Consider the following 23868-nt stretch of genomic DNA (forward strand, 5'->3'; position numbering starts at 1 on the left):
ATTGTTGCTCATGAGATGTCACTTAAGGATAAAGAGGAACTTCACAACAAATCAAGTGGTGCCATATAAAGCCTCATGTGAAGCCCCTACATCATCAAGTGAGAAACAAGACTTCAATGAAGAATTGAGCTTAATGGTGAAGAACTTCAACAAGTTCTACAAGAGTAGAAGCAAAGATAGAAGTTCAAGTCAAGGTCCTACAATGACAAAAGATCTTCTAGTCGAGAGCGAAACTGTCTATTGTGGAAGACCCGGAACTATTCCAATGAGTGTACGGCTCCCTACAAGAGAAGAGAAGATTCTCCAAAAAGAAGAAGCAAAGAATCACCACCAAGAGAGAGAAGGAGTAGAGATGATCGTTATGAACGAAGATACTCACGGAGAAGCAAGGATTCGGAAAGGAAGGAAAAATCATCAAGGAGCTACACAAAACGAAGACATCAAGCTCATGTTGGTGAATGGGTATCCGGCTCCGACTCCGACAGCACTCCGAGAGAAGTTATCACTCCGACTCCGAAGATACTCAAGATGAAGGTGTTGCCGGTCTAGCACTTGTGTCAACCAACTCCTACGACATATTTGACTCACCAAATGAAGGAAGTGGAAGATGCTTCATGGCCAAAGGTCCTAAGGTAACACACCCCGAGTATGTTGATTTCAATAGTGATGAAGATGACTTGTTAGGTGATGATTTGCTTGTTGACAAATCTAGTGATGAATACTATGATGAAACGTCAATTAATCATGCTAATCAAGATAAAACGAATGACAATGATAAGGAGAAGATTGAGGCTCTAACTAAAGAACTAAACACTCTTAAGTAGCTCATGAAACTATCTTCGAAGATCATCGAGAACTTTTAAGAGCTCATGAGAAATTATGCTTTGAAAATCTCAATCTTGATCAAGAGCATGAGTTCTTAAAGCAATCAATGATGATCTCCGCAAGAAAAGCTCTTCTTACATTGCCAAGCGTTTACTCTATCCACTTACATGCCTCAAGTCAAGTCTAGTAACAAGAACAAGAAAGATTCTTCCTCTAGCAGTAACAATGATCATGCATTCCGCTGCAAACTGTCATGCGGACGTGCCCGAGAATCCAGGCCGCCCGGCCCCCATTTATTCCTGCGGTCATTTACCTTCATCTCTCACGCCACACGACACAATAAGCACACCCACGACAACACATACAGAAAGGACATCCAGCGGTTCCAATGGCGCTCCCCGTGGCTCCAATGGCACTCCCAGCGGCTGACGACGACAATGGCGGGCAGTTCACCACGCAACATGTAGTGGACACCCACGTGAGGGGGAAGGCCCTCTCGGTGGTGTACATGAATGAGCCAGTCTCGGTGAAGAGCTCCATCCAAACTATGGAGTAGTTGCTTGCTAAGGACAAGTACAAGTGGTCAGCTTCGACCTCGAGTACACCATCGGTCATGCCGGGCATGATCAGAAGGTTGGTCGCCCAGTTGTGTGTGCGACATGACGTCCTCGTCTACCACTACCACCTGGCCACAAGGCCTTGCGAGTGTTCCTCCATGTTTATCAACAGCTCTGACTACAGTTTCGCTACGGTGGACACCACCAACGATCTAAAAGCGCTCAAGGTTTCGGGCTTGAAATGCCAGAATCTTGTCAACATCCAGGACCACTACAAGGTCTGGGGCAGCGATAACAACAAACAGAACTCCCTGGTTGACCTCGCATCGGCCATCATCAATCCCTACTACATGAAGATGAAGGATGAGAGCAAGAAGGAAAAGAACGCCTGGCATAGTGTCTGGCATGACAGACTGGAAGAACAACACGTCAAGTACGCGGCCAAGGACGCGTACACAAGCTACGAGATGTACATGCGGATCGTTGACATGAGGGAGTGTATTCTTCCTGCCCAAGACGAGGGATCGAGCCACAGAGCAGTGGCGGGAGCGTCACAAGAAATAGATGACTAGTCGATCGTTTCTCCTAGTTTAGAATGCATACAATTGTTTATTGAGGTGTGTGCGAATAATCTGTATAGTCACTTGTGTAATTGGATGATTATTTCAGTTATATAGGGTCGCGCTATTCTTCATCCTGGGTGAGGAATAGTTATTCTTCACCCCCTCTTTATTTTGACGCCAATGCACCGTATTTCTAGGTTCCATAAATTTTGTCTTATTTCATACGTAAAAAGAGAACATAAGAAAATATATACTCATTGTAAAAATATTTTATTTTACGTAAAATTACGAACGTAAAAACATAGTGTAAAACATACATAAAATACGATATTTTTGGTTTTATAACCTTTTTTATTTTCTTATACCAAATTTGACATAGTGAATATAAATGTAACTATTTGTATTTCAAATGTAATTTATTTATAAAGCGGTCGTAAGATTATCTCGAATGAAGAATAACTTATTCTGACCCCGGTTGATAAATAGTATCACTATTATATTGATACATCCGGGGTAATCTTACGATCACTTCATAATTAAAGTACATTTGGAATTCAAATAGTTACATTCCTATTGATTCACTACGTAAAATTTGGCATAAGAAAATAAAAATATAGGTCATAAGACAAGAAAATTTGCAGTTTATATATATTTTACACTATGTTTTTACATTTGTAATTTTACGTAACACAAAATATTTTTTACGACGATTATATATGTTCTTACGGTCTTTTTACATCGGAAATAAGACAAAACTTACGAAACGTAAAATTACGATGTATTGATGGTAAAATAGAGAGGGGTGAAGAATAACTATTCCTCACCCAGGGTAACGAATAGCGCGACCCATATAACGAACATGGCATTGCAATAAGGATGAAAATTTTCATGTTTACAATATAATAGAGTGGGTTAAACTAACAACATACTATTGACACTTTGCAAATGCACATTGACATTGGAGGAGAGTGGCAACGTGAACGTATTTCTAGTCGCAAATAAGCTCCACCTCCATCCCACATATGCTAGAAGGGATAATTGTCATTCTTCTCTTCCTCGTCTTTCCTACACCTTCTACTCCTCGCGTCTTCGCTAACCCATTTCATTGACGCCAATCAGCACCACGTCAACATTAGTGTTATCGTCATCGACGCCCCATCTTCTTCTTTCTCATTTCTCGTCAGCTTTAATTCTCGTTCCTACTAATTTTCAAGAATACTTTTCTTTTTTCTCTCTCTTATTATTTGGAACACTCTTTTCTTTCTCCAACACCATGGACCATTTGGTGGCTTTAGTTCTTTTTCCTTCTTGTTCTTGGAACACTCTTTCTTCTTATTATTGCATGAACCACCTAGCTAGTGTTGTCTGTGTTGTCCTCACCCGCGAATATTTCGGCAACCATCAGCCTGTGGACATACTGCAGAGCATAGTCTTCATTGATCTTGGTGAACGCTAGGTCGCTCATGTCGCAAGTGCATGGTGGCCGTTGTCCATGTTGGCAATTGGTGCTTGATGCTTGGCCATGTAGCTTAGAGCCCATTGATCGTCCTTGCCCACGAGTGCTTTCAAAATGATTCGCCGTGATTAATTGCTTGCTTAATTAATTAACTACACAAATAATTAACGACCTACTTAATTCTCTGCATGCCTAATTAACTGACAACCAGATCAATCAATTATCTGACTAATTGGAAAATATCCCTACTTCTAATTATCTGTAGGCATAAATAATTCTCTAACAAATTAATTAATTGCATTAATCACTCAATTTCCAAATTGATTATTGAAATGGACCTAATTAATTGCATACATAATTAAGTGTCTAGCTAATTAATTGCATCAATGGTTTCGTTTCGAAATTGATTTAGTGCTCGATTTTTAAAATATTTTCGCATGAATGGCTGCTACAAACGACAATGATGACGACTACCGAGTAATACGAATTTCTTGACATTTAAATGGACACACTTGATTTGAGAATGTAGCATGTCTGGCTCTACAAGAAATATAATATGATCACGTCCACGTGGCGGTCTAATGACCCGCCTCCCCTCACAGCCATCCTCGCCGTGATCCACTCCTTGGCATTCTCAAGCACCGTGCCAGCGATAGGCCCGGCCACGACATCTTCCATGGTGTCGTGCACGACGTCCCTTCGCAGGGGCGCGCGGATGCGTGCGCCCATATGAAACCTGTGATTCTCAATTAATAGTAGAGATAATGATAATAAATACATAGCGTGTGGGATTAGTGATTTTTATGAAGAAATATCTAATTTTATTACAGAAGGTTATCGAGAAAAATCTTATATCTGTCTTTTAGGAAGGTGATCTCACATATATGGTGCAATTTCTGAATTCTTAATTACTTATTCTTTACATAATTGAATTGAATCGGCACCTACCAAAGGAAGCATGAAACAAGATCCCCCTAATGGGATTTGGTTTTTTAATGGGAGGGAGAAAAACCAGTGGGAGGAGGTGGTGGGAGGTGGGACGAAGAAAAAACGAACGAAATAAACTGTACCAGGCTACCAACTGGTCCATTAGGGGTAGAGATATGTTATTCCTATGTAAACAGAGCAAATCACACGACTTATTAGAAGCAATCGTCTGTGTTATTATTGGTCTTTGCACACATTTCTGATTACGGGCCTGTTTGCCGCGTATCACACACATCTTGTTCAATTGAACTGTTTCTGTTGCGTTGACTCATCGCAAACAGTTCATTCGAGTGAACTGTATGCCCTCCATCGCACACACCTTGATCTGGCTGATCGTTTCTATTGTGTTGTCTGATCACATACAGTTCATCCTAGTGAATTGTATGTCGTATATCGCACACACCCTCATCTGGCTACCTGTTTCTGTTGTTCTGCCTCATCGCAAACAGTTCTTCTGGATCAACCGTTTACCACGCACCGCACCCGCAACTTTAATCTGAACCGTGTTTCATGTCACCGCCATCGCAAACGTTTTGCATCTTTTTTGACAGTTTTATTATATCACCATTTGTGATTAATGCATCACACACAGTTTCATCGAAGGGTCTCTGATTGGACTATCGCGTTTGGACCAACCTGCAGTAATGCGCATTGAGTCAGTGATTCTAGGGTTTAGTGGTTTTGTCGACGTCAACGCACCCTAAGCATATAAACCATCAACAAGCATCATATGATCATATTAACCATCATCAAGATCCTCCTCTGCACCCACTTCCTCCTCGTCCTTCTCCTCTTCCTCATCTGGCTCATACAGTTCATCCACATTAGTGTCTCCTTCAAAATGAAAGAGCGGGTCCTCTCTCTGCCTCCTCATGTCATCTAGCCTAGTAATTATTTCCTCATACTCTTCCAAATCAAATCATATTAAGTCAAAAGGGCTAGAAGCTTTCTTCTGACTAACTCCACCTTCTCTGTTGGCTTCTTGTGATTCCTAAACCTCTAAATTTTTGTTCTCATGTTTTGCTCCAGCATTTCTTCCAATTCCTCTTGATCCAGATCATGCTTTATTGCATTGCCTTCCTCCATAACCACATGGTCTTTCTCAAGATGATCTTGCTCCATAGCATTCCCAGCCTCCATACCATGATTTGAGCTCTGTTGTGTGGAGTATAACTACAGTGCATTTGCGTGCTGAACTTGTGTTGCTCCGTCTAAATTTTTGGATGGTGATATGAAAAGAACTCCATCATTAATTATTTCATACATGGTGGTCTCTCCAAAATCACTAAATGGAAGTTGCTGCTCACAAACATGGCATTTATTTTTGATTAATGGATCAACAACCAAACCACCCATTTTATGAAAAAGAAGGAGCATGGTCTTATTCAAATTCAAAGCGCTTCGTAATCTTCAACCAGTTCTGTGCTTCAATATAATTTCCCGGAGTAAGCGCTATAGCTTGTTTCCAATATTCAGCAGCTTGATCAAACCAAGCTTCCGCAATTTCCGAATCACCCTGTAGAATGGCCTGTTCGATCAACGGGTCTTGGATCGGTGGCCCTAGTGACTGTGAGGTTAACTATCTTCTTATCTTCATTAGCAATATGGTTAAGCATTTCATCCACCTTATCATCATCACTAGTCTCCTCCAATCCTGTTATCCCCACACCAACATTTCTAACAAAACACATATAATCCCTAGAACCATATCCTTCTATCTCTATGAGTTCTATCAGATTATGATTTGTTATGTCTGAAATGCACATGGTCCTCTCAAGGTTATCTCTGTCATGAAAATGTACTTTAACTTCCCAAACATCATTATCGAAACCTAAGACAAAGACGGAAAAACAAACAGTTTAATAAACAAAACAATGCCTTTACACCAACCTCTATTGCTAATTTAGTTACAAAAATACCTACAATATACATGACTGCATAATAATTCAAGTTAAATAGACAAAAACATCCTTTCAAAACCAAGGGATTTTCAGTAAATTAACAAATTCAATTCTTATTTATTTATGAACAACCTAGAGTGTACAAGTACAATATACATTGTTGTTTATAAAATCAATAACAACATACTTTAGTGTTTAATAGCAATAAACATTACTGCTTAACAAATCAAGTTAAATAGACAAAACACTACCTTAGAAATGGTGTATTTTCTGTAAATTAACAAATTAAATTCCTATGAACAACCTATAGTGTACAATATACATTACCTTTGAAAAACAACCTACAAGATAACCATAACTTACAGTTTAATACATCAAGTTAAATAAACACACAACAATGCGCATAAAAGCAAGATATTTTTTGTAAATTAACAAATTCAATTCCTATTTATTTATGAACAACCTAGTGTAATGAACAAATACAGATCAACAAATTGTTCATTTGCCCCTAATTTGCTTGAACCCTAGCCCTAGAATCTAAAGCACACACAAAGAAGGCTAGGTTTCGGAAGAGGTGCTTACTCGATGCTGCCGAATGGCTAGGCCCACCGGTCGCTTCCCGTTGAAGTCGCCTTAACCCTAGAATCTAAAGCACACACAAAGAAGGCTAGGTTTCGAAAGAGGAGGTGCTTACTCAATGTTGCCGAATGCCGAGTTCCACCGGTCGCTTCCCGTCGAAGTCGCCTTGACACCATGGCCCAAGTTGTCGCCTCCACGTACTCGAGCGATGGTTGTGGCATCATGGTGTGCACCAACTAGGTCGGGTTGGAGCCCCCGCGAGCATCCTCCGATGGCATAGGGTCTCCACCACCACCAAGGCCTATTGCGTCGTCGTCTCCGCCACCACACTTCGCCGTCAACATATCAAAGAGAGATGAGAGAACAAGAGGGAACAAATCAAGTCACAGGAGAGGCGGGAAGGGTAAACGAAAGAATACCTAGCCCTATCTGTCGCCTGCAAACCGGTAAGCCACGTTGGCAAGAGCGAAACCCAGACCCCAACAGTCATAATCGTCATCAAAACGGCCAAAGCAATCACCTACTGTATTTTGCAAAAAAAAACTGAGAATTGGTTTTTGTAAAGCCCTCTCGCTTTTGTTTTAACGCTGACCTGGAATATTCTCTTTGAACTAAATCAGAAACAACAATGATTTTATTTTTATTTTGCGGAGTAACAATGATATTATTGACACCGAGTTCGGAAATAAGGACATCCACAAATATAATTCTTTGAGCATTTTATAGCTTACGCACACCAAAATTCCCGAGTTCACGCTTCATAGCTCAACAAGACGAAAGTGTGCAAACATTTATTTGATAAACCCAACTTTACACTGATACAAACGATCAACAGAAACTATTAAGCATCCGATATTTGAAATCCAGGTAAAACGAGAATGGCGTCGTTACAAGTATGACTGGAGATGCAAAACCAGAGATGGAAACCAGTATGACTGGAGATGCAAAACCAGAGATGGAAACCAGCGACCTACAACGGGGTCAGGCCAACAACACCTGCAAAACAAGCATAATCATGAAACAGGTGCACTTTCTGACTCCCAACAATTGGCACTTATAGAACATTAAAAACAGCAAACAGTTTCTGTAAAAACAGCTTCAGTGATTTATGTAAACACTTGACAGCTCACATGAACAGTTTATGTAAAACAGCTGCAGTGATTTACTTATGATCATAGAAAGAAACTGAACAACAATTCTATACTGCAACAGCCCGGGGTAATTTTATTTTGGCATCGTCATGACATAATGTCATCATATCACTGAATGTCCCGACATCAGCCCCTATAAAGTCACCCTTCCGCGCGGAAACCCTAGCCTAGCTCCTATACCATGTCCGCCACTGCTAGGTAGGTTGTGCCACTCTTCTTTTCTTCCACTCCAAGCAATCCACCAGCGCCATGGCCGAGTAGAGGTCGAGCTCGATGGCAGCGGGATAACCAGCATGCCAAGCCCTTCTGCACCATCTGGAACTAGCCTAGTCCACCTCAAACATCGCCTCCAAGCCCAAGACCATGGCGCCCAGGAACCGCGACTTGGCTACGTCTTCTTCCTCGCCAGCAATGCCTCCACAGCTCGACTTTGTGATCCTCTGGCCCGCCGGCACTCTCAAGGTGAGCCTCTGGGCCTACTTTTCCTTGCAGATCTCGCTCGATTTCAAGGCCCTTCGTAGCACCACTGCCCGACGACGTTCGGCTCCGGTCAAACTCAAGGATAGCCTCCGTTAGCTTGCCTGGATGATATAGTTCAACTTGCCTTTGTGCGGGCATCGTTTTGATGCACACGCCAATCGTTCTTGGGCACCGTAGCGTCGAGCAGGGGTGCTGCCGCCGCAAGAATGGTTGCCGGCACTGGTGAGCGGCACCGCATGGCCATGACAGAACACCACTTCTTTCTAGGATTAGATCAAAATAGATTGGGCCCCACTTTCAGCACGAACACGAATTGATCCAAATGGCTAGCCCCACTTGAATTCGTTAGTGCAATTGTGGTTCGAATCTCCATCGAAGCAAGCCTCCCCTTATCCGTTTTGATTTTCTTTGTGTGGCTGACAGGTAGGTCCCGCAAGTCAGATCATTAAGCCGCAGATGGGCCTCAGCCCAGTAGCGTGCTACGTTGTGGCGGGCGTGCGGCGCTTAGCTATTCCTCGCACCACTTCGGCCCAATATCATTGCCCGTTCGTTTGTTGTTTAATCTTTTTGCAAACTGCGGTTTTTCCTAAATTCAAATAAAATTCAATTTAAATCTGTAAAACGCATATTGCATATCAAAATGTTCCTAAAATTGTAACCTCTCTGTTCATGTCATTTGCATTCTTTTTTGCTTCCTTTAATTAAATTTGAATAATGCATTGTTCAATTTGTTAAAATCACAACAAATAAATATAGCGCAGAAAGATATAGTCTTTATATCTAAAATGACCAGAAAAATGCAGAATCCATTTATGCCATTTTATGCAAGTTAAATAACTTTAACATCCTGTTTAGTAATTCAATTTTAACTTCAAATTGCATATGAAGTTCTTTTGGAAAACCAACTGCATTATGTCTTTGGTGAGTAGTGAAGTTGTAGGTTAATACAATCACTTTCGAATGTCATGCATAATGTTGATTGGGCATTGCCTTGAAGCTTATGGTTGTTACTTTTCTTCTTTGTCGATATTTGCTTCTTCCCGATAAATCGTAGTACTGACGTTGGTTACGAGGCTACTTACGACTACGCTCCTGAGGATCTTGCACAGTACCAAGCGGCTGTGCCGACAGGCAAGCAAAACCTCCTTGGTCATTTCTGATCCCATGCTTTCCCCCTGTTGCTTGCATATTCGATGATGTAGTGAGTCTTTTGATGGCTATTTGATGCGTAGCATGATTCTTGTCACCATGTTACTTGCTTGTGTTGATGCCATGTTATAGCCGTGCTTATCTTGCTGTAGTATGCCATGCTCAGGGTTATGCTTAAGTTATGCCATGTCTACTTGATGTAACTTCCAGGATATCACACGTATTAACCTGGCTCTGATATATTTATGTTACAGTATTCTGGAGATAATTTATATGTAACATGTAATAAAGGCAACGATGGGAGGTCATGCCTAGTACATTGGTGTTTTGTTCCACTCGAGCTGCCCTAGGACCCAAGTTCTTGTTGTCTTGGTCCAAGACTGAGCGTGCTAATCACTCTTGGGAGGTTTAATGGGGGCCCCCTTGACCTACTACCTGCCCACAGACCAGTTCGTGTGCCACTTTAGTTCGGGCTTTCCATTTGGAATACGCGTAGTTGTATATTTCATGGTCTTCAACGGTAAGCATATGATGTTGTTAATTTTACCATTTGGGGAGGTTATCCTATATGGCTCTACCCCCTGATGTTTTGCATACATATAGGAACGCCTCCAAGTGGTTATCCTATATGGCTCTAGACATCTTGCGCCCTGTGCACAACAGTTAGGTCCGACTCGGAGCTATGATCGGACTCTTGATTCTGGTAAAACTCAGTTGGGTGGCTCCCTGCACTTTTCCGCAGAAGTGCCGAGTCGATCCCTCTCTGTAGGCACACAAAAACCTTGTGTATGATAATTGTATGGTACTAGGGGAATGCAAAGCTGTGCTATGATTGCGGTTAGGTAGGTGAATAGAGTAGTTGTTCTACAATGTTCCTTTACTTTTCAACGCTCTCTTTCCTTATCTCTGATAGACGCAAGTTGTAGCGTGTCTCTCTAGGGCTTAGCCGCTCAACCCCCTACCCCTTCCCTTTGAGAATGTTGCATATGTAGTGTAGTATAGATCTAATGTAAGTCTTGCAGAGTATGTCATTTACTCTCACTTGCTTTTACAAACAACGCTGCAGAGGATTACTATGACTCCGAGACAGGATGCACCATTGAGCTCTACGCCGAGTGAGGTCTTAGGTGGCAGCCTGAGTCCTCGTGGGATGGGATTGTTTGCTTTACTTTCTGGCCTCATTAGGCGAATGTTGTTAAACGTGTCTGTACTCAGACCTACTTCGCTTTCGTAATGTACTGACGTTATGTTGGGTCATGACCTCTGGATGTAATATTTCGCTATCCTGCTTGCGCTTATGAGCCTTTGCCATATATATATATATATATATATATATATATATATATATATATATATATATACGGTGGCGCTAAGTGAGTGTGAGTGTAAAACGCTAATCCTGCGCTCCGGCCAGGCTAAACGCGCCGCTCGGCCATACCAACTAATCATCTTTCCCATTCTATAGTAAAATCCCTAGCAAAAAAAAGTAACGAAATTAAATCGTTACTATGTACATGTCGTACCCTCCGTCCCGCCCTGTACTACCTACTCTCCTAATGACTTGTAGTAAAATTCCTGCTAAATATAGTAATTGAATTAATTCGGTTACCAGCACGTGAAATTGTCGGATTCCGGGCTCCGCGGACCCTAGATAGATTCGAACTCTGGGGTGCGTGCGAAGAACTCAACCTTCCCAGTCTGCCTACTCGTCGATCTCACAGCCTATCTCGATGAACAGGACGGAAATGGGACAAGGCAGTTTACCCAGGTTCGGGTCACCTTGCGGTGTAAAACCCTACTCCTGCTTTGTGCTGGATTAGCCTCGAGATGGGCTGAGGATGAACTAGTACAGTGCAAGAACCACCTCAGGAGGCGTGTTTTTGTGTTGGTGTGAGCTAGTGAGGGTTCGGATCGATCTCCCCTCCTATGGTGGTGGCTAACCTATATTTATAATGGCCTTGGTCTTTTTCCCCCAAAATGGAGGCGGGAAGGGATCCTGATGAAAGGTGGTCTTCGCCTGCAAAGCTTCTGCTTGTGACACCGTGGTGGGCTCAATGATGACCTCCGTCCTGCCGTCCTGGCAGTCTTGATCTTGTTGCATGGAAATGAAAACCTTTGGCTAATTTCTCGGGACTCCGCGCCTGCGCTTGAAGGTCCTTGCCTTGAGGCCTCTCAGGACCTCGGCGTTGACGCGCTCAGCCTGGCCGTTGCTCCGAGGGTGCGCCACCGAAGCGTAGCATATCTGCGTCCCAAGGTTAGCACAATATGTTTTGAAGAGGTTGCTGGTGAACTGCGAGCCATTGTCGGTGATGATGCGATTAGGGACCCTGAAACGGCTCACGAGGCCCTTGATGAACTTGACGGTCGAGCCGGCCAGGATGGCGCGGACGACCTCTACCTCGGCCCACTTGGTGAACTTGTCGATGGCGACGTAGAGGTAGCAGTAGCCCCCAGGAGCTCGAGGGAACGGGTCCGGGTTGTCCAGCCCCCAAACCGCGAACAGCCATAAAAGCGGGATGGTCTTGAGGCCCTGGGCGGGCTGGTGGATTTGCTTGGCATGGAACTGGCAGGCCTCGCAGGATCTTACCAGCTCGGTGGCATCATTGAGCGTCGTGGGCCAGTAGAATCCGCTGCGAAACGCCTTGCCCACGAGGGTGCGCGATGAAGAGTGATGCCCGCAGTCCCCGCCATGTATGTCAGCCAACAGTTCGCATCCCTGCTTCCTGGAAATGCATCGTAGAGAAACATCGTTTGGCCGTTTTTGATAGAGCTTACCGTCCCTAATGCAGTACGCGATGGCCTGGCGGGCCACACGTTCTGCATCTTCCTCCTTCTCCAGCAAGGTGCCTTGGAGCAGGTACGCCTTGAACTCCTCGGTCCAGTACCCCTCCTGAGGCTCAAGCGCGAGGAGCAGGCTCCCGAGGTCGGGCCGCAGGCTGGGGCGCCCGAGAGGGGTGTTGGGGGACCTCCTCCTGAGGCGGTGCTAGACCCGCGGCGGGGGGAACTGCCGATGGCTTGAAGAGCCGCTCCTCAAAGACGCCAGGCTCCTGAGGCAGTCGCCGTGACGCCCTCTTGACGATGTCGTCCGCCTCCTTGTTCGTGTCGCGCAGCACATGCTGCAATTCCAGGCCCAAGAATCGTTTCTCGATTTTGCATACCTCCTCGAAGTATGCCTCCATGTGCTCGTCCTTCGGCTTGTACGCTTTGTTGGAGAAGTTGACGAGGAGCTGGGAGTCGCCCCTGATGGTGAGGCGCCTTACTCCCAAAGCCGCCGCAGCCTTGAGGCCGACGATCAGGCCTTCGTATTCCGCGATGTTGTTGGAGACCTTCTCGCCCTGCTAGAAGCAGAGCTGCACGGCATAGTAGAGCTTGTCCTGGGTGGGCAAGATGAGCACGGCTCCAGCCCCCGCGCCCTGGCGTGCGAACGCCCTGTCGAAGTACATGATCCAACCATCTGCTGCTTCGCTTCTCGGCGAGAGGGAACAGTCCTCGCCCACTTCTGGGTCGGGAACATCGGTCCATTCCGCCACAAAGTCGGCAAGGGCCGCACCCTTGATGATTCTGGTGGTGCTGAACTCCAACTGGAACGCTGCAGTTCGATGTTCCATTCGGCGAGGCATTAGGGCTCCGAAGCACTCTCTCCAAAGGGTAAGCTAAGATGACCTTGATGGGGCGGCCTTGGAAGTAGTGGCGTGGCTTTTGGGAGGCGACGAGAAGTGTGAGCAAGAGCTTTTGCAACATGGGATAACATGCCCGCGCATCACGTAGCACCGTGCTGACGAAGTATACCAGGTGCTCGACGAGGGTGAAGGCGTTGGCGGAGTCTTGCGCATCCTGGTGCTGAGGATCCTCAGGAGCCTTGTCGTCTGTCGGGGCAGCTGTGGCCTCAGGAACCCTGTCATCAGGAGTCTCGTTGTCTGGAGGGTTGGTCGGAGCCTCAGGAGCGCCGTTGACTGGCGGGGCGGTCGAAGCCTTAGGCGCGCCGTCCTGAGGCTGCGACGCCTAAGCTGGGCGCGAGGTGCTTCCTCGCGAGTCCTTGATCGGGTGCTCCTCCCAAACCGCCACCAGCGCCGCGCTGGCAGAGTGAGGTGTGGCGGACAGGTACAGCACCAAAGGTTCAAGGGGGCGTGGTGCTACCATCATCGATGGGCTGGTGAGGTACCTCTTGAGGTCTTGAAAGGCAGCGTCAGCCTTCGGAGTCCACTCGAACGGGCCTTTCTTCTTCATCAGCTTGAAGAATGGGAGGGCGCGCTCCCCCAGCTTGGAGATAAACGCCCAAGCGAGGTTACGCAGCCCGCCAGCTTCTGCATCTCCTTGAGGGTCTGCGGTGGGCTCATCCTTTCTATGGCCTTGACCTTCTTCGGGTTAGCCTCGATCCCTCTGTGCAACAATAGGAAACCAAGCAACTTGCCAGACGAGACGCCAAACACACATTTTTCCGGGTTCAGCCACAGTTTCACTTGGCGCAGGCTGGCGAATGACTCCTCTCCTTGATAAGAGTTCTTGCTTCCCGAGAGATTTCACCACTATGTCGTCGACGTACGCCTTGGCGTTCCACCCGAGCTGCCGTCCTAGGGCGATATGCATCAACTGCTGGAAGGTTGCCCCCGCGTTGCGCAGCCCAAATGGCATGCAAGTGTAGCACTATACCCCGCACGGGGTTAGAAAGGTGGTCTTCTCGACATCTTGCACCGCCATCTTGATTTGGTGATAGCCCGAGAAGGCGTCCAGGAAGCACAATAGATCGCACTCGGCGATGGAGTCGACGATCTGGTCGATGCGCAGGAGAGGGAATGGGTCTTGAGGACAGGCCTTGTTGAGGTTGGTGAAATCAACACACATGCGCTCATTTCCGCCCTTCTTGGGGACGATGACTGGGTTCGCGAGCCAGTCCGGGTGCCACACTTCCTGAATGACACCAGCTTCCAACAGCTTGTGGGTCTCCTGGGTGATGAACGACTGCTTCTCCACAGCTTGTCGTCACGCCTTCTGCTTCACTGGTCGCGCGTTGGGGCACACCATCAAGTGGTGCTCGATTACTCCACGTGGAACCCTGACCAGATCCGCTGCCTCCCATGCAAACACATCCTTGTTTGCACGTAGGAAGCTGACCAGTGCCGCTTCTTGGTCTGGAGGAAGGTCGGCGCCTATGGTGAAGGTGGAGCCCGAGGCCCCGTCTTCGTAGATTGGCACCTGCTTTGTCTCGGCCCGGTCTTGAGAGAACAACTGCTTCTTCGCTGGTGCAACCCCCGGGGCCTCCGGGGCCCCCTCCTTGCTTGGCCGCGCGGCCGCCGCGGCTCTAAAAGCATGCTTGAGGGCCGAGAGTGCATCCTTGGTGTCCCTCGCCACAATGAGGACGCCGCTGCTCCCCGGCATCTTCATGAGATTGTAGATCGGGTGGGTTGCCGCCATAAACTTGGCCAAGGCCGAGTACCCAAGAATGGTGTTGTACGGCAGGCCGATACGGGCGATGTCGAAATCGATGAGCTCGGTGTGGTAGTTGTCGTGGGTGCCGAAGGTGACAGAGAGGCGGATCTGCCCTAGGGGGCAAGTGGAGCCGTCGACGACTCCAGAGAAAGGCTTGGTGGGGCGGAGCCGGCCGTGAGGCACATGAAGCAGGCCGAATGCTTCAACGAAGAGGACATTGAGGCCGGCGCCGCCGTCGATGAGGGTCCTGGTGACCGCCACGTTGCAGATGGTGGGGGTGCAAAGCATCGGGAGCGCGCCGGCGTCGGCCGTGGTCGCGGGGTGGTCAATGGAGTCGAAGGTGAGGTCGGCCTTAGGCGCCACCCAACCCGATGGTGCCCCCCTCTGTATGTGGGCAGCGCCCACCCGGTGAAAGAACTGCTTGACGTGGCGGTCCGAGGGTGGTGCCTGCGAGCCGCAGAGGAGGGTCACGACGGCGTGGGGTGCCGGCGCTGCGAAGCGCGCGATGAAGAGGCCGCGCAGCTTCTCCTAGGAGGCCACTAAAGACTCCGGCAAGCCCATGAGCCAGGTGCGCGGCACGCCCGTGAGGGCCATGGGTAGCCAGTTTGCCATGGCCTTGTCGTCGCTGCCGGCCGCCCAAACAACCTCCGCATACGCCTGGAGAAACCCCGCCGGGTCCGCCGCGCCGTCGTATCGAGGCGGCAGCTCCGGCCTGAACTTGGGTAGCCACTGCACCCGCCGCAAGGCAAGGGTGAAAGCTCGGAGGCCCGCGGCGCCTCCAAATGCACCCGTCGGTCTGGTCGGTGGAGCGGCGCTTGCCATGAGAGTCGAGCGACACGGGTGGAGTGCAGCGGACGGAGAGGCAAATCTTCGACGCACCCCTACCTGGCGCCAAATGTCGGATTCCGGGCTCCGCAGACCCTAGATAGATTCGAACTTTGGGGTGCGTACAAAGAAGTCAATCTCCCCAGTCTGCCTACTCGTCGATCTCACGGCCTAGCTCAATGAACAGGAAGGAAATGGGACAAGGCAGTTTACCCAGGTTTGGGCCACCTTGCGGTGTAAAACCCTACTCCTGCTTTGTGGTGGATTAGCCTCGAAGTGGGCTAAGGATAAACTAATACAGTGCAAGAACCACCTCAGGAGGCGTATCTTGTGTTGGTGTGAGCTAGTGAGGGTTCAAATCAATCTCCCCTCCTATGGTGGTGCTAGCCTATATTTATAGTGGCCTTGGTTCTCTTCCCCCAAAATGGAGGCGGGAAGGGATCCCACAACGGCCAAATTCGAAGGGATACAATTAGTACATCTTATCCTGGCGAAAGGTGGTCTTCGCCTGCAAAGTTTCTGGTCATGACGCTGTAGTGGGCTTGATGATGACCTCCGTCCTGCCATCCTGGCGGTCTTGGTCTTGTTGCATGGAAATGGAAACTTTTGACTGATTTCTCGGGACTCCGCGCCTGCGCTTGCCTCCTTAACACCAAAGAGGAAACTGTTGTACTGCGCCCGCTGGCGCCCGCCTGGCCTTGGTCGTCATGGCTTGCATCATCCAAGCCTCATGAGGTGAGGGTTTGCATAGAGATCTCCGCTCCTCAGGAACCAGTCTAAGGAGGCCGCTCCTTCTGGAGGTCTTGGCGTTGTCCGCCTCGCAAGGGTCTTGAGTTTGTTGATGTTGGAAATGGGTCGTACCGGGCCGTCGATGAAGCCACGTCGTGGGCCGCAGGCAGGCAAGTCTGGATACCCCCGTTCCCAGAACGCTGATAGAAACACCTTCTCGTAAACCTTAGGATTGCCCGTAAAAGGCCAACACCTTCTAGTAATGTTGTAAACTCTTACATAAACTAATTTGATAGTAAGAAAAGAACTTGTAGTAATATCATTGTAAACTAGTAAAAGAAATACTATTTTACCACTCAAACTAGGCATGAGGTTTGATAGTAAACCACTGTGTTTTGTAGTAGTAAAGATGCCACACTCTGTTATAACTCAATTTTGGGTTGTCTTCTGATGGTAATATGCTTAGTGCTTGGTGGTAAATATAATGGATTGTCTTACCACCCACTACTATAGGGAGAAGCTTTGATAGTAAAATGGTAGACTTCCTTACGACTAAATTTTGGATTGATTCTTGATGGTAATACACAATGTGTTCCATAGTAAATTTAATAGATTCTATTACCACCCACTAGGTCAAGGAAGGCATTTCCACGCGGTGGATTAAATTAACTACTTCGTTCGCATGGCGTGGGCGGAGTACATTATAAGGTACTATGCGCTCAAGCATAGTTTAGCGTGCCTATATATGCGTGTGCGTGCGTGTGCGTGTGCGTGTGTGTTTTGGTCATAGAGTTGTGTTGTGGTACTGGTACCGTTTGTTTCCATCCCACGGTGTGTATGGATATAAAGTGCACGTTGTGGATAGGTTCTCGGAATCACTATACTTCTACTAGCGGGTTATCTAAATTACGGGGTGAAGCTACTTGCCTATGAGATGGAAATGCATCACCCATCTCCTCTAGGGCTTGTGTGGGAATCTTGGTTCCCTGTCCGAATATTGCTCCCGAGGGGATTGCTGAACCAATGATTTCGGGCTTTCTGATAGGAGATGGCCCTTGGCCAGTGCAGTTTGGGTTCAGGCGCTAATCTCGGATTCCCGTATGATTCCTGTGCTAGATTAGTATAGTCTTGATCCCAGGGTCCGACATATACCAAATAATTTGTAAGTTATGCTTATCCAACAAGGACTTTAATATTCATTCACCTTGCTGCAATTTGAAAATTAGATGGCTCATACAGATGCAACAAATTCAGAACAGAAAATATTTAGACACTACAACTAACTTTCATGTTTTCTGATTAACAGCAAGAGGAGTCTATACGAAATAATCAGATCGATTATAGATTTACAATGTATAATCAGGAAAAATTATTATAAAATCATTTGAAAAGAAATGTAAGAAATGTATCAGAGAACATACCACATGCAAGTCTTCCACCAGCATTTCCAGTACTGAGGCTGAGCTCATGCCCACCTATAATGAAAGAATAAAGAATGAAGCATCTGAAACTGAAGGGGACAAAGATTTAAAACAAGTAGAACTACGCATACCTTTTCCCAAGTCATCTTCAAGCTCATGAACAACAAACGCTCTCCCAACAACTGCATTAGGGCCAGTCAAAGGAATCTGTGTAGAAGTAATTCTCAGAAGTTGGTAAACCAAATGTTGGAACTTAAACCTACCACACTGCAACTTATGCTAAGAGTAAGAATAAGATGTCTGATCTTTACCTGGCTATCGACAATGGTTGTCTCCGCCACACCTAAACCACCACAATTAAAAGACAGAACCCCTAAAATAAGTTAAGGTCCAACAAGACAACTTCTGAAAGAAACATGAGAAATATGTCCGTGATTGTTGCAGGTTATACCCTTCAGCATTGGCAACAATGTTTCCCAGGTCACCCGCATGACGGACTTCATCTTCTGGTGCACCATGTGTCAGGCCGTTTGGGTTAAAATGTGGACCTGTAAGATAAAAAATTGCATTTTAAGTGATGGGACATAGGTATGTAGTATGTTAAACGACAAGATGGTTTAATTAATTTTTGCAAGTATCATCTGCTACCCCTATAAAAGCACGAAAGGGCGGAGAACCAATTCATCCTATCCATCAAATCTTGCGATCGGATGGCTTACATCATTCCAACATACTAAACATGTTTGACGCTTTAATTACCCAGCATGCCATTAGCCGCTAACCTCTCTCTGTGACAAGGAAAAAAACGCCACCTCCGGTTATCCTCTCCCCACACACCTCGCACGATGCCTCGGCGGTTTGCCGCCCGCCAGAGCCCCACGGCTCGACGACTTGACACGTTGGCGGACAGGCGGACCTCCGCCTCCACGCGCTGGACGACCTCCACCAGACCACCTCTTTCCCGACGCGTCGGCTGACTGGCGACCACCTTCTCTACGCGCCGGCGGACCTCTGCTTCGAGGCACCGGCGGACCTCCGCCCCAACATGTTTCCCGCCCTCACCTGTTTCCCAACGCGACGGCGGACTGACGGACCTCCGGCTCGACGCGTCGGCGGACCTCCGCCTCGACCTCTGCCTCCCCAACCAGCTGAACGAGCGTCGCTTTTGTTCTTTCTGGTATGGATCCCTTCCCCCTCTTCGCATGTGTCCTCCGTTGTGTGTGTCCGTGCTCTGCGTGGGTGTTCAGTTTGTGCAGGTTCTGTGCCTGGATCGCTGGCATGTGTGTGCTCCATTAGTGAATGACAAATTTCTGAATTTTTGTGATGAACAATGTTTACGTTCGTTTAGGCAGCTCACCGGCATCCATCATGGGCTCCCATTTTAGAATTAATCAAGATTAGATTACCTTTCAGGCTTCTTCCGTTGCCTAGCAAGTGAGCTGATGATCAGGAAATCATGTTTAACTATCAATAAGTGATCTCATTTCTTGGTTCAGTGAAGTAATTATGTGGATCTTGTGAGGAAAAAAGATAGGCCAAGAAGCCTGGGAGGTTGTCTACAGTCACTGGCCTGCTATGTGACCTGCTTGCATCTTTTCCTGATTACCTCACAACTGCAATTGTCTACGTTTTATATTAACCATCGTTTTATCAATTTAATTCATGAGTTTGTTTTCTCGAATTTACATGTATGCGTTGATGACATGAAATCTGAATATATATATATATATATATATGTTTGACAGTGAGTGCTGCTGAACATGTAAGTATAGCCAGGAGAGTCATGTATTCACCCGATGCCATAGCTCACTAACCCCGAGCCGTTGCCGCTGTCGAAGACATCTTAATATTAAACAGTAAGTATTATATTCATCAAGAGAATTTCCTCACTACGTGGTGTTAATTTTGATCCATATGATTTCTCGCACAAAGAATGCATCTATATGACATGAGGTTAGTCTTCTTTAACTCCTTTCTGATATATTAATTATTAAGCATCCTATCTCTTGGTCTCAGTTTTTGAGAAAATGATTTATTTTGTTTAGTGCCATTGAAGAGATGTGGATAAAGATATCAAGTCGTAGTTTCATTGTGCATCATGCTTTTTGTGGGGGTTTCACTGCTTTTCTTTTTTGCATGATTTCTCAACATGGTAGCATGGTCTATCATATTAAACCTCTTATTTGTGTGCTAGATCTATTTCGCTATACAGGCCAACATGTGTCGGGTGCACGTAAGACTCCATATATAGGGTCCACATCATAATGTTCCAGTCCATAGGTTCCATCCCCCTTTATCTTTCTCGATCTCGATTCAGTTGGTTCTATTTCTTGTTTGCAGATAATTTCGAGATTATTTAAGTGAAGTGACGACTTGTGTGTAATTTCAAGATGGTTGCAATTAGTAATCCCTAAAAACGATAGATTGAGTGAGGCTGGGCTGTATGGTTGAGAAATCCTATATTTACATCTGTTCTCTCCAAGATCATGTAGCGGTGTGATTATTTTTTGCAGTTTCCGTAATTACCATTTTCTCTTACTCTAGCTTATGTTGTTGTGTTGACAACACTGGAGGGATGTTACTCAAGGAAGATTCAATAATAGGTAGAGTTTCTGTACTTACTGATTATATATATTGGCATATGACCATAACTGAATAATGTTGAATTATCTTCTAAATTAGTATGAATATTTTTCTGCTCAAAAACAGTTTTCTATGATATTTTGCAATTTCCATGTTTCGATTGAGCTTCCTATGATCTATAAGTAAGGCCTCTCAGGTTTTAGAATTGTGATTAGATCGTTGTATATAAGCCAAAATGAGTCTATGATAAGGGAAATAAACTGACTACGCTTACGGTATGAATGAAACTGAAGAGTGAAGTGATATTTCTTTCTACCATTGCATAGCTTTACCATCACCGATCCATGTTAAGTGTGATTTGTTTCTCTGTGCATTATTCGGATACAGAGGATTCAAGCTGAAAAAAAGATGCAGTGGATTCAATGTTATGCAGAACATTATCACAATCTAGCATTTCCTGTGGATGCAGTGTCTTCTATCAATATATTGTTACTTTTAGCTACGCAATTTCCTCTGACAGACGAAGGCTTGTCTATTGTTGGAATTTTGCTAGTAGGCCTTTGGCCCAAAGCCCAACTAAAATTCTGAAATTCTCTTGGCCCATTCATGCACACATGTGAGTGGAGTGAGTGAGGCTAAAGTTTAGTCCCACCCCGGAAGTTGAGAGAGAGTTGCACCTCTTTATAAGGTGAGCTCTTCTACCACTTGTATGAGCATGAGAAGAGGAGACCTACACGCGCGCTCCTCCTCCTCGCTCGCCTCGCCACGCCACGCCTCGTCACGACGCGCCGCGGGTTGCGGGATTGAGCCGAGCCGAGGACAGAGCTATGCACGTTGTCTATATTTTTGCTGCATGGGAAAATTAATGAGTCATTAATTAATAATTAACGGACGAGTTAATTACTGAACCGTTTCCGATTCTTTTGGATCGTGACGACTCGGATGTGGAGTTTACTCCCACGACCTACCCGGCCCGCACTATATAGTCAGGCAGACGTCTACCCTAGCGGCGGTCGCTTCGTATGGTTTCCCACCACCGTTCCAGATCATTGCGCCGCCAAGCAAGTCTTCTCCATCCCTCCTTCCGGCGTGCACCGCGAGAAGGGACAGCAGGCCTCCGGAACCCCGCCTCTCGTGATCCTGTACGGGAGAGGGGCGATCAGGTTTTTGGGGAGCGCACTCGCGCGACTGCTGGCAGCGACGACTTCGCGAACGACGACTTCTTCCCCGACCTCGGCAACCTCGTCCTCGACGACATGGGCGACAACGTCAACGCCGGCGGTGCTGCACCCGCTGCACCGTATGTGATTCTATCCTTCCTGTTCGAGATCGTGGTAGAATTCATGTTTCTAGTATGTGCCCTAGATGTGATATGTTCATCTGCTATGCTAGTTCGCATGATTAGTTTAATCTCTGCTGCTGTGGTCATGATTTATCTTCTGTTTATTCGGATTAAATCTCGTAGTAATTTGCTCATATTTCCAACATCTATTAGTATCTTTTGTATTTGATGGGATCTTGTAACGAGAAAAAACCTTCGAAGCAATAAACAGGGAACAAAAAGCTTGATAGTATTGTACTATTTTATCTCACTGAAAAATTATGTGTACTCATCAATACGTGCATTTGCACGTACACGATTACTAGTAGAGTGAAAAGGAAACGGTAGCACAAGTTGAGAAACACATTTATATAGGACTTTCTGATGATGTAAAACAAACTAAATTGTGTGCAGCTATAAACCAGTGACATTTGCACACAGAAACCGAGCCCAATGGAAAATTAACCTGTTGATATGCATCCATTAGTCGTGTCACCAAACTCATGCTGCAAAACGAATGATCATGTCATTCTTACGGACCAACAAATACAAAACAGAGGTACTCAAGGAACAAGACTCACGAGGTGGAAGCCATGAAGTCCAGGAGCAAGTCCAGTGATACGAACGTTCACCGTCGTAGGACCTGCTATAGGAAAGCAGTTCGAAGAGTAAATAGAGAAGTACTCCCTCCGTTCCAAAATAGATGACCCAACTTTATACTAACTTTAGCACAAAGTTGGGTCATCTATTTTGGAACGGAGGGAGTAACATACAACCGTATTACCCTTTTAAATGTATTTGCAGTGACGCTGATGCTTGAGATTTAACGGATATTTCAGTTAGGATTTGTACAGCAACGGCCTTAGCAATCCATCATCTAAGCTCGGCACACTTTTTGTTTGGTATTTGAACTGAAAAATAAAAGTTACCAAGGGACTTTCGCCACAAAAATACTCCGTTCGATTGCAGCTAGATTTAGTCATATGCAATGCTTGTAACGAAAGAACAGTTCAGATATATTTTATTGAAATGTACTATGGAAGAGTTCAGAATTAAGTTCGCAAGAACGAGTATGCTGTAAGAAGAGGCAAATTCGCCGTGTGTCCAGGCAAAGGCAACTGGCGAAGCTTCTGGACAGTCAACAGGTGGTAAACAGATGATAAGAGTATAAGACAGAGGCGGACAGAGAATGAAGAGAAAGTGGAGCGCACGCACCGTCGTCTTCCTGGGTGAGCGTGACGACGCCCTCGACCTGCGAGGTGCCCTTGAGCACCGCGACTGCCTTCTTGGTGGCGTCGGCGACGACGAGCGCCCTGGCGGCGGCGGTGGCGCCTCCTGGGGTGCAGACAATTCGGAGCGACTGGAAAGGGCGGGCAGAGGCAGGAGCCTGGAAGAGAGGCGCGGCGGCGGCAAAGAGGAGGCTCTGAGCGGCCATGGCGGTCGTCGGGAGCGGAAGAACTTTTGGGGGTTGGTGGTGGAGGTGGTGACTGACGATAAGGTGGGATCGGGCCGCGCAAAAGGCACAGATTTGACTTCGGGCAAAACTATATCACAAACAAAATTATTTTTGAACCCCTCAAAAAAAATTATTTTTGAAAATAGGATGGCGAGATATCCACCACACCTGTGGCATAATCATGAAATAAGAGATCCAGTCACTCCCAGGCCTTCTCACAGTTCAGCGCATTCTGGCCGTTCGATCTGTTTGCTTGATGCGTTTCCGACCGTTAGATCGATGCGATGAAGGATTCTGGCCATCGGATCGAACCCGTGCGCCTGTAGCAATGAACAGTTTAGCTCACCACCGGAAATATCTCGTGCCACTGCCGTTATTCTCGTCCCCCGTTGAGGGTATTTTCGTAATTTCGCTACGTGCTATATTGATAGAGGCAAAGGTGTCCCGATGTTTCGATG

The 23868-nt window shown here is 46.3% G+C and overlaps 1 protein-coding gene and 1 long non-coding RNA gene across 7 annotated transcripts; one reads left to right on the plus strand and one right to left on the minus strand.

Moving 5' to 3' along the window:
• Positions 1–7562: 7562 nt before the first annotated feature.
• Positions 7563–23486, minus strand: LOC125524807 (superoxide dismutase [Cu-Zn], chloroplastic). 6 transcript variants are annotated; one of them, XM_048689831.1, is made up of 9 exons: positions 23170–23486; positions 22536–22600; positions 22421–22460; positions 18502–18598; positions 18362–18422; positions 18182–18257; positions 18051–18104; positions 7832–7864; positions 7563–7795 (listed from the first exon to the last, which is right to left on the minus strand). In XM_048689831.1, the coding sequence occupies exons 1-8, from the start codon at positions 23387–23389 to the stop codon at positions 7839–7841; spliced, it is 639 nt and encodes a 212-aa protein (XP_048545788.1). In that variant the 5' UTR covers positions 23390–23486; the 3' UTR covers positions 7563–7795; positions 7832–7838. The 6 variants fall into 6 exon arrangements, with proteins under 6 accessions (XP_048545788.1, XP_048545790.1, XP_048545789.1 ...); XM_048689833.1 differs by having other exon boundaries at positions 7563–7864; positions 18362–18392; positions 23170–23484; XM_048689832.1 differs by having other exon boundaries at positions 7563–7864; positions 22536–22597; positions 23170–23483.
• LOC125524809 lies at positions 7873–18042 on the plus strand. Its single transcript, XR_007290961.1, has 3 exons — positions 7873–11263; positions 12626–12628; positions 16837–18042. It is a non-coding gene; the product is annotated as an uncharacterized LOC125524809 (long non-coding RNA).
• Positions 23487–23868: the final 382 nt, after the last annotated feature.

The sequence above is a fragment of the Triticum urartu genome, chromosome 7, assembly GCF_003073215.2.
Source record: "Triticum urartu cultivar G1812 chromosome 7, Tu2.1, whole genome shotgun sequence".
Lineage (NCBI taxonomy): Eukaryota > Viridiplantae > Streptophyta > Magnoliopsida > Poales > Poaceae > Triticum > Triticum urartu.

Coding starts and splice junctions, on each gene's coding strand:
- LOC125524807 (XM_048689831.1), bottom strand. CDS start 23,389: ATGGCCGCTCAGAGCCTCCTCTTTGCCGCCGCCGCGCCTCTCTTCCAG. Junction 18,423..18,501: donor ATTGTTGCCAATGCTGAAGG/GTATAACCTGCA, acceptor ACTTATTTTAGG/GGTTCTGTCTTTTAATTGTG. Junction 18,258..18,361: donor CAACCATTGTCGATAGCCAG/GTAAAGATCAGA, acceptor ACTTCTACACAG/ATTCCTTTGACTGGCCCTAA.